The sequence below is a fragment of the Sinocyclocheilus rhinocerous genome, unplaced genomic scaffold (genome assembly GCF_001515625.1).
Source record: "Sinocyclocheilus rhinocerous isolate Xijiao unplaced genomic scaffold, SAMN03320098_v1.1 scaffold487, whole genome shotgun sequence".
Lineage (NCBI taxonomy): Eukaryota > Metazoa > Chordata > Actinopteri > Cypriniformes > Cyprinidae > Sinocyclocheilus > Sinocyclocheilus rhinocerous.
The window spans coordinates 562,767-573,846 of NW_015662061.1; the positions used below are offsets into that span (position 1 = coordinate 562,767).

At 36.3% G+C, this 11,080-nt stretch overlaps 1 protein-coding gene across 1 annotated transcript; it reads right to left on the bottom strand.

The window, feature by feature from the left end:
* Nucleotides 1–287: 287 nt before the first annotated feature.
* LOC107727408 (protein SSUH2 homolog) lies at nt 288–10,809 on the bottom strand. Its single transcript, XM_016537269.1, has 12 exons — nt 10,708–10,809; nt 10,353–10,458; nt 9,771–9,846; nt 6,267–6,396; nt 6,073–6,133; nt 5,470–5,591; nt 4,100–4,162; nt 3,551–3,633; nt 3,033–3,125; nt 1,529–1,634; nt 1,337–1,444; nt 288–428 (listed from the first exon to the last, which is right to left on the bottom strand). Exons 1-12 carry the CDS (start codon nt 10,807–10,809, stop codon nt 288–290), a joined length of 1,191 nt encoding a protein of 396 aa, XP_016392755.1.
* Nucleotides 10,810–11,080: the final 271 nt, after the last annotated feature.

Here is an 11,080-nt window from a genome sequence, read left to right on the forward strand (position 1 = left end):
CAGACTATACTCCATATTCTTCAATAGTTAGGTCTTCTGAAAAATGCATTAATCTATAAGAGGTTTAGTTATTCACATTTGGTCATATTGAATGTTACTTACATGTACATGGTTGGAAGTTAAGCTGCATAAACAATGCCCCATTCGGACAGGTTGAGTTTTGTGTCTGTCAGCTACAGATGATTCTGGGATGTATAGGCAAAAGACACATTACATTTGTTCATCTTAATGGATGTACAGTATTTATTATATTGTACTTATACTGGTCAGGTCAGGTTTATTTGATGTTACATCACAGAACAGCAGCATTGGTCGGGATAGTCAACAGCTTTCACTTTAAACTCATTTCCATACACATAGTAAACATAAGGCTTTCCTTCCCACATGTAGTTCACTTTGGTTATGGGAATGAGCTCGATTGTCTGCCTCTGAAACAGATTACAGAATGACAGATTCAAGATCTAGTTACAGACCGACTGGTAATGATATAGCGATGTTTGTGCATTACATTGTTGTGTTTTAAAACATACAAATTATAATTGGAAATTAAGGATGCACGATATTGGATTTTTGCCGATATCCGATATGCCGATATTTTTCAAGTCATTTTGGCCAATTGCTGATGCCGATACCAATATATTTCATTTTGTTTGGAAACAACACCAAGTCTCTCCTGTGCAGAGATTATAAACAAATTATTTTTAGTTTTGGTTAGTTTTTAACAAAAACGTGCTTGTTAGAATTAAATAAACTATAATGAGAGTACATTAAATGCTTTGAAAATAACTATAAATCAATCACTGCAGTTTTTTTTTTTGGACAGATGCAGTGGTAACCTTAACATTTTATTTGTAGAGTTAACATTTGTAAATGGCCTAAAGCAAAAGAGAAAAATCTATTAGACCTCCTTGTATGTAAGTTTTCATAATCCATTTGACAAAATATTACACATTAATGAATAAATCTGTATATATAAAATTATTTAATTTACAAGTGTCACGTTTGTGATATTTTATTCATGTAAGCTATAGCTTCTGACCTTTAAACCAAAACATACTTTACATGATTTTATGACATATATTATTGCTTTATTTAATCAGAAACACAGTCTTAATGCTATTTGTGTATTTTACTTTCATTTTATTGCAAGTAGGGCAACAGCGCCCCCTAAATAAATAAGAGGCCTTACCGGACGGGCATTAGGACCCAAGGCACAATGGCATAATTTTTCATATCGGGCGATGCCGATGTTTACATATACAATATAAAAAAAGAGTTATATTGTAAATTTTACAATATAAAAAGATCTGGAAGCACACAAAAACACAAAGATTACCTGTTGTAATATGCGAGATGTTTGGGCGTTTTTCACCTGATGGTCTCTTACAAAGCGCTCAGAAGCTTGTGCAACAGAAACATCTGGAAAGCCCCTCACTGGATAGACCTACAGTAAACATAACCATCTGATGAGCTTACAAATTTCAACAAACCTTACAAACCTCTCACTATATGTACGGTCTGTTCGTACCATATTCTGGGCGTCTTTGAAGAGCTCCTTCCCTGAAACCTCCTCCAGTTTTTCCACTCTCAGACCACTTGAATCTTGCGCTACGAATTCATCCTTCTCTATGCTCCTGAAATAGTCCAAAAATAGCTTTTAGAATGAGACAGTTCAGTTTGAAAGACTTCTGATTATCATGAAATAATTAATAATAATGACTTGATTTCTTTTTATTTCAAAGAAACTGTAAATGAGTGCTCTCTTGTGCAAAGAATGACTTCAATGTAAGTCTATGAGTATGATCGTTTAGAAACATAACAGCAAACCTCTCCTCATACTGCAGGATTCATGTATATAGCACAAACAGTGACTGAGGAGCTAGTTAATATTGTAATATCCATGCCTGCCTTAGCAAACATGAATGTTATATCCAGGGGTTAAATTGGGATTTGTTACGTGGGGTTGATTTCATGCTTTCAAGGGGTGCAGCCTACAAATTCTTATATCAGTTGGCAAACTGTAAAATGTAACAGGTTGAGAGAGCTTGAATTAGTAAGAACGAGAAGGGTGTAAAAAAATTCTTTATTTTTTTCAGTTTAAATTTTTCTGGACTCTGTTTTAATGTTTAAATTAAATCTGATTAATCAAAAAGCATGTCTAATTAATTGAAATCATGAAACTAATACAACAAAACAGCAATTTATTAAAAGTTTAGCAAAAAATTAAAAATGTTTAGGGCCCTATGAAATATGTTTATTTTTTCTCAAATTATGTTTGTTTGTTTATTTATGTATTTCAGAAATTTTGTGTTATGTACTTACATTTTTCTGGTAATCAAATTATTATATTTATGCATTTATCTTTTAGTCAAATGAAAATTAAACAAACCCTTTCATTTTTTGGCAAACAAAGTGCTGCACAACAGAGGTTTACTGTTAAAATATGGAAGACAAATTGTGCGATTATTCCTTAAAAATAAAGTTTTCATATAATTTTAGTAGTAGTAGTAGTAGTAGTAAGACATACATTCTACTGTACCATGGTAATATATTTCTGTCACAATTTCTTCAAGTTAAACCAAACTTTTATTTTGACGGGTTGCCGTGGAGAGTTATGTTTGTATGTGTAAATGATATGACGGTTGATTTTCTCAAATTAAATGGTCAAATGAGTTTGTGTTGCAGATGAAACTGTGCGTCTGCACCATGCATTCACACAAAGACACGCAGAACATGCAGTATTCATATTTAAATAGTTTTTTTGTGGTTTAATATTCACAGACACTGGTCCATTTGACTTAAGTGTTCTGACCTATTTTTGATTTATTCATTCTAAATTGGCAAATTCTGTGACATTCCATGTTATACAGTAAATTCCATTTTTATGACTGGATTCCAAGATGCTGTCTGCGTTTTCCACACCGTGGAAATCATAGGGCCCTACCTGATGAGTTACCAGCGTAATGTACCGGGGCTCAGCCCTGGACCACCCCAGCCAAATTTAAGCTCTGGTTATATCATGTAGATCATACCATTTAACATTGAGGTTGATGAAGACGATCAGCTTTCCCTTTCCACGGCAGGTGTCACACTGGCAAGAGCCGCTGCCGCTACATGAACTACAGCTGAAAGACACCAAACAAGTCAAAACTCAGAAAAATACCAAACCACTGAAGCCCCCTGCAGGATTTCATCAGTATTCAACCCACAGTAACAACATAACACAACACCAATAAATAAAATGAAAAATTAAATAAATAAAATTGAAAAATCAATAAATGAATAAATAAATACAATGAAAATAAAAAATAAAATAAAATAAAACGGAAATGAAATAAAATGGGGGAAATGAAAGAAAGAAAAGAAAAGAAATAAATACAATTAAAAGTAATGATAATAATAATAATAATAATAATATAAAATAATAATAATAATTAAAATCTGAAATAATCATGGAACTCATGACCTGAGGAACTTTTTTTAGAGAGACACCAATTTTTAAAGAGATGTTATGGTCTCATTATAAACCTACCTGCCACAAAGGACTTACTTTTTATGTCCGCGCCCGTTGCAGTTCACACAGCTTTCATCAGATTGACGGTAACCAGAACCATTACACAACGTACAGACCCTCTGCACATAGACAACAATATTTTAGGGTATTTTACATCATATATGAACTGAATGAAAAACCGTTCTGTGGCTTGTGCACACATTTCCAATACAACTCAACTTGAATTCTTGCACCACACAAGTTTACACAGTATAAGTGCCATTTTCTCTGTAAAATAAAACTTTGAGAACAATTAAATGCCCGGCATGCAGCTGGTTCGGTCTGTGCTAGTCAAAAATTACTTACATTTCCAGCTCCAGCACAGGTGGTACAGGGGTTTCTTCCCTTTCCCAGACACAAGTGACAGTTCTATGAAAAACCGTTCTGTGGCTTGTGCGCACATTTCCAATACAACTCAACTTGAATTCTTGCACCACACAAGTTTACACAGTATAAGTGCCATTTTCTCTGTAAAATAAAACTTTGAGAACAATTAAATGCCCGGCATGCAGCTGGTTCGGTCTGTGCTAGTCAAAAATTACTTACATTTCCAGCTCCAGCACAGGTGGTACAGGGGTTTCTTCCCTTTCCCAGACACAAGTGACAGTTCTAGGGTGCAAACAGAATATAATGCTCTAAAATATGATCTGACTGATTGAACATAACCATTACTGGCAAGTTTACGTGCAGCAGGAAGCCAAAAAGCATTTGTACTTTAGAGAGTAAAACACTTTTTCAGCAGCCTTGGTTCCAGACATATTTCTTTGTCCCATTCATTTTTCCCCATAGGGATTTTAAAAAGTTATGTTAAAGAGATATAAGCCATGAAAATGTGTAAAAATCAGAGAATTACAAACTTCGATTTGGAGCATGAAGCAAAAAAAGTATTTGAAAATGTGACCTATATAAATTTTTTTTTTTTGGAAAGTGCAGAGAGACTCATTCACAGTGCTTCATCTGAGTGGGTGTTTTTTTTTTTGGTGCAATTTGCTTTTCACGATTCTCTGATTGGTGGAGATTTCTTTGTAGAATCATGGGTAATGTAGCTCTTCACCATGAATTCTGGATTTAAACATGATTATTTAAAAATACGTTTTAAAATAAGTTTCATAAAAAATGATGCAGGCTAATGGTTTTACCAAAAGCATAAACCATCGATTAACAACCTCATAGCTCACGGCACGTCTGTCTTTAAAGGTTTAAAAATTAATTACTGTATTGAGAAAAAGAATGGGACATTTGCTTCCGGAACTCGACTGTTGCGCTCTATAAAAGTTCTACAATCAGAACAATTAAAGTGAAACTTCTTGTGATCTTCAGGAAGATTAAATAAAATGCTGTCAAAAGCTTTAGAACGTATTGATGTTTCATGTAGAAATGCAGAATGTGTTGATGTTTTATTTCCACCATCAGGCAATACCATTCTCATGCTTAATCGTTTCATTCCATGCCGATCCGGCCCAGCGGGTATGGATACAGCGGGTTTAATTTTCCACTGTGGGCCTGATAACAGAGCTCCAATACAAATTCATCAGTCGTTGCTTTGGTAACACAAGTGTATACATATGGTATGAGATGTAAATAGCCATGTTATGGAGGATGATCAGATATTTCTATTTACTTCAGTCAAATGGTGCACTTGGTCAGCTACAGAGAGAGAGAGAGAGAACTAGTGGGCAGACAACAATCAAGTGACCAATTCTGAGTGGAGACATCACTACACGTTGACGTCACTAAATGTGAACATTACTATATACACTACATGCAATCATGCCATGCCGAACCAAGCTCAAGAGGAAATACCGTTCCTTTACAGCTCTTAGAACCGTTCGGTCAGACGGCGGAAAAGTGGCTAAAGTGTGTCGAATGGGACCTGCTCTCTTAGTTTTGGTGGATCATGTGGTTAAAGGTCAAACCTTGACTGAGGAAGTATAGGGCACTTTAATGGTCTGCTTGTGCTCTTGAAAGAAGGCCGGAGGTTGAGCGGCAATCTGCCACGGACCTGGAGCAGGTTGAACACCAGCATCCACAGGCTGACCTGAGAGAGAGTCACAGGGAGAATGACATGGTTCTTTTGGCAACCAAACAGAAAATTTTTACCTTACTATGGAAGTCAATGGCTACCGTCAACTGTTTAGTTACATGCTTCAAAACATCTTCTTTTGTGTTGAACAGAAGAAAGAAACTCTTAGAGGTTTGGAACAGCTTGAGGGTGAAATGTTTAATTTTTGAGTGAACTATCCCTTTAAATTTCCAAAAGCCATGGCTGATGGTTTAAAAATTAAACACAAATGAAATTTTTGCAATGTGACTCAGAAATTTTGTGCTTTTATTGATTACGAGCCACATTAAATGCAGCAAAATTTCCCTTCTTGGCATTTGCATAATCATGGAGGATTTGTATATAGTACAGGAATGCAAGATTAGATTTGTATCCATTTGTCAGAGATTTGGCCAAGTGTAAATGAAAGCAAAAGACAGCATAAAGTATAAACATGCTATATCTGACTTCTGGGTACCTGTGTAAGGCTCCTGACTCCATTCAGTAGATCTGGGCTCCATGAATGTCTCCAAACGATACTGACAACAGAAGCAGAATAAGCAGACACACCTCAGATGAACACCAAAAGCAACTCTAGTTGCTACTTTTCTACTCCACATACTGGAGAAGAAAACGATGGTAATAATGAAGATGATTTATTGTAGGTCTCACACTGTAGGTATTAAAGGACTCCATATTGGTTATGACTCCCTCTCTGACGGGGGCAGAACTATAGCAGCACTTGCTGGAGACGTACGTTGCGAAAGCTTGACGTGCCCTGTCCTCTGAGATGGAGGGTATACTGATATCAAAGAGAAAAGATCAATACGTAAGTGAACTTTGCACATGTCTAACAGGGTGTGTTGTGACACGTTTTAGTACCACTGTGATGCTTTTTAAGTGTTTTACTAAGCTGACACACCACATTAGTGCAGACTAATAAGCTAAAAAGGTGAATCAGCAGAATACTTTTTAGATAAAGCTTTCAAACATTTTGATGCCGAAAACCTCAAAATATGATGATTCCTGGCAAGGTCAGTATAAAAGCACCTATAAGTTTTCATGTACAAAATCCTATTTATATTGTATGAGGAAATTGTTATTGTACTAAAGTTTAAAAAAATCATTTTGTTTTTAAAAGCATTATTTTCTAAATGATTTAAATAAAAAATTAAAATTAATTTATTTGTATAGTAAATACATAATGTTCTGGAGCATAAATATATTGTCATAATTTCACATTGAACCTCCAAATGAACGTAGAAACAACCTAAAGGTGGTATATTTTAAATGTTTAATGGCTTCTCTTTACAAAGTAGCCTATTATTAACAAAGGCCAGTATTTTTGATACCAATACTGCTACTGATGTCTCTATTAAATGCATTTTCACCTCAATTTTAGCCATTAATTATAGCCATTCAACATTACAGTATAATTTAAAGACATTATTTTTAACATTTAGTAGGCTCTGAAAAAATATAACTTTTAATTTATTTGCGGTCTCCGGAAAGTTGTTGTTCCATCTCTTCCTTTTCATTTCCGGTTGTGAAATAACGGCCTGGGCCAGTGATGCCACCTTGTGGACAAACTAATTAGTGCAAAAACAATTCAAGACGTGCAACCTGCGCGTACTCTTCCCTCGGGCCGCCAAATTGAATAGCACTGCTGTAGGGCCATTGCTAACTATAGGCAGAGCAGGCAGTTGACCTCTGCATTATGAACGGCCTCCATAACTGTACCACAGTATAACAAATACAGGTAATGGCATAGTTTCATGTTAAAATTGGGCACTCCCCACCAGGTACAATATTCTGATTGTTTGCATCTTGTTTTAAGCCCGTAAATAATGATGTGCTCGTTCTAAATATATACTGTAATATACTCATTCTATTATATTAATAATATCACCTTACATTGCTGGTAGGTTATCATTGCACACTCTCTACGTTTAAAAAAATAAAAACAAAAATTAGAAGCGTTCTTAACTAATGCGCTGTCTTTACTGTAGCTCACACGCACACATTCAGTCTCTATTTTACTCAATGCTGCCCCGCAATTTCATCAATAAAAGAGCTTCACCGCTAAAGAGGTACACTATCTTTCTCAGTAAAGAGTTGGTAACATCGTTTCTGAAGCATTTAAAGACACCGCTTCACTGTTAATAGAGAAACGTGGCAAAAACGGAGGCAATTCTTAAATACACTCTCTCTCTCTCTCTCTCTCTCCCTCTCTCTCTCTCGTAAATGAACACTTGATGAATTACACTTTTCTGAGAATAGAATATCGAAGTGGAGATCGCTAAACTGGAAGCTTACCTGTGTTTTCAGAAAGCTGGCGCTTTTATTCACAGCAAAGAGAGAGCGCGTGCACATGGTAGCCAGGTTGACAAAAATAAGTAACATAGCCTACTTATAATTCCGTATTGCACAAGTGTGAAGCTCTGTGTCGGGGATTACGTCTCTTTATATCAGGCAACCCAGTTGGGTTCCTCTGCGGCCAGTAGCCAGGCCCGTTACCAGCTATGAGGCCACCGAGGTCCGGACCTCGGTAAATTTTTCATGTTCAAAAATAAAATTAGTTCTTTGAATGACTAATTTGCTGTTAAACTCCTCATATGAATGCCTGCATGACATGTATAATTCAGTTTAGACAGTTTGCAAGAATGTTTAGCGTTCCTGGTATGAAAATGATCGCTGCGAGACGCTGGCGGAGTGAACGAGGCTTGAGAGAGTTGTGAGTGAGGGCGCGGGCGCAGCTATAATAGATCCAGCAGCTAAAATAGATCCAGCTATTATAAGCGTGTTTGGACTTGTCTTTTCCACTTAATTTAACACTTCAGAAAGTTAATAAAGTAGGAAGTTGCCGTTTAGAGTCAGCGATATCTTTATCTTATCCTTTTCACACTGAAAGTGAAAATTCAGCGCGAATGTTCGTCGCGATTACGCTTTTGAATCGAAACAATAGATCCCTATGAGGCTATTCACACCAGGCGCGATCACCAAGCGAGGATTTTTCTTTCGTCCTGTGTGTCGATTTTTTTCCCCGTCGCTCCACGATGAAACGGGCCGTCCAATCAGATTTGAGAACGAGTGACATTTTTCTACACATCACATATGAAAGCAAATAGACATGATTATGACGATATATTTTCTGTATGTGTTTTCTTGCCTACAAAGAATGCATGTCTGCCTATTATAGAATCAAAATCAACTATAGATCACAATCGGAAGTTATTACAAGCACTCGATGATGGTTTATAAAGGGTTTTAAGCAAAAACAATAATCACATAAATTTTCAAATGTGGCTTGATGCTAATTGTACTTATATTTATATTTTAAGATGTTTTCTTGTAAGCATTATAGATAGTTTGTGTTTCTGGCGTAGAACCAAACTTTATTTAGCTATATTTAATGCTGTATATTGAGCAGTGGACGATGTTAAATCCATATATGAGATACATATCGGAGTAAAAATGCATTGATGGTCGGCACCACCTAGCATGCAGGCGTGAATTAGCAGAAGGTGATCAATCATTTCGTGCTCGGTGTGAAAGCAACGTTCGTCGGCGATTCACCTCGCTTTTCCGCATCGCGCTCAGTGTGAAACGGCCTTTAAGCAAAAATATCACGGTTTCACGGTATCACGGTATTGTCGTTACAGCTCTAAAATGTGTTATTTTTAAATGACTGGGTAAAAAAAATAAACTTTTTTTCCGCTGAACACAATATATTTTGTTTTTGAGCAACATACAGAATATTAGGAACAGTAGAATTTGTTTATTTTTTCTTTGATTTGTTTCCTAAAAAGAAGAAAAATAAAGACTGACATCTTTATTTAACCTAAATCATGAGTTGTATTTGTAGGGGTTATTATAACACAACTCTTTAAAGGCACAAGATGTAATTTTCGCCGCTAGAGGGCGCATATTCAAAATAAACAAATAGACAAAGGCGTCAGTCGACTGCTTCCGCTACTTCCGGTCGTGCGTATGTGGGGGAAAAATATTTTATCATGATACATTTGAAAGTTCTGTTACAATGCTACTCTGTGCGGTCGTCACCAGTCTAATAAAACGCACAACATGAGAACCACTGTTCTATGATGATTACATAGGTGAGCGTTTAAGATTCAATGCATGCATTGAGTGCTTTTTGTATAGAAAAAAGGCTCTTACTGCCAGTCTGGTGGGCTGGGGGCCTGTTCAGGCACAGGCATCGGTACAGATGGAGGGGGAGGTGGAATATACGCACCTGTGAAAACAGAGACATGTCAGCAACAAAACTTGGGGCACATTCATGTGTTTTTGTGATCTGAACACTATAAGGTCTATAGTTCAAGTTCTCCTGGAATGTTTGTATTTACTAGTTGTAATTATTTATGACATCAGGTGCGTTAAAACGGCATTGTTCAGAGCAAGATGGCGATGTACTTTTTTAACTCTACATCCACAAAATGATGAAAGAATGTGCATTGTTGTGTTTTTGCTTTTATAATTTTTTTTTATTTATGATGGTGCTGTAAATTTAATTGTTATATATTCTATGGTAATTGTACAATATTATGGTATTTTGTACATACAACTAAAATACCCCCAATTCGAAAATGTCAAGCCTTAAAAACTTTCCCTCTTGTAATGATGTTCATGTGTGCTCAACTTGTAAATACGATCTTTCTGGCATGATTTGAATGTACTATATGAGCCTGAGCACATTTTCTCATGCTGACATATCTTAAAGACATCTTGCATGCTTCTTACCACCTCCGCCAGCCGTTCCTTCATATCCAGGGACTATATTGAACATGGCTGCAGTGGGTGCATATAGGGGTATGTGGATGCTTGCCGCAAGGGGGGGCTGCCATTGCTGAATGAGAATTAAAACAAAAAACAAACAAAAAACGGTTAGGGAAGTTTTCTACTGGTTGTGCACCAAGAAAGACATGCAACTAAAATACCCCCAGTTCGAAAACTTAAGGTTTAAGGAAAACTTTCCCACTTGTGATGACGTTCATGTGTGGTCAACTCATAAATACGATCTTTCTGACATGATTTAAATGCAACATGTGAGCCTAAGCATGTTTTCTCATGCTCACATATCTTAAAGACAACTTGCATGCTTCTTACTGCCTCCGCCAGCCACTGTTCCTGCATATCCAGAGACTGTATTGAACATGGCTGCAGGGGGTGCATAAGGTGGTACGTGTATGCTTGCCATGGCTGAATGAGATTTAAAAAAAATAAAATAAAAAACCGTTAGGGAATTTTTCCACTGGTTGTACACAAAGACATTTACTGTAGTAACCTTTCATAAAATTCTGTTTCAAATATCACAAAAATGTCACTATACATTCAGACACTTTTATATATATTTATTGCACAGCTTTCTAAAACATTTGATTCTGACTGCTCAATCACAGCAGCCTTCATTGAAATACCGTTGTAAAAAAAACAAATAGTTTATAAATAGCCAGTTATTATTAGTCTTC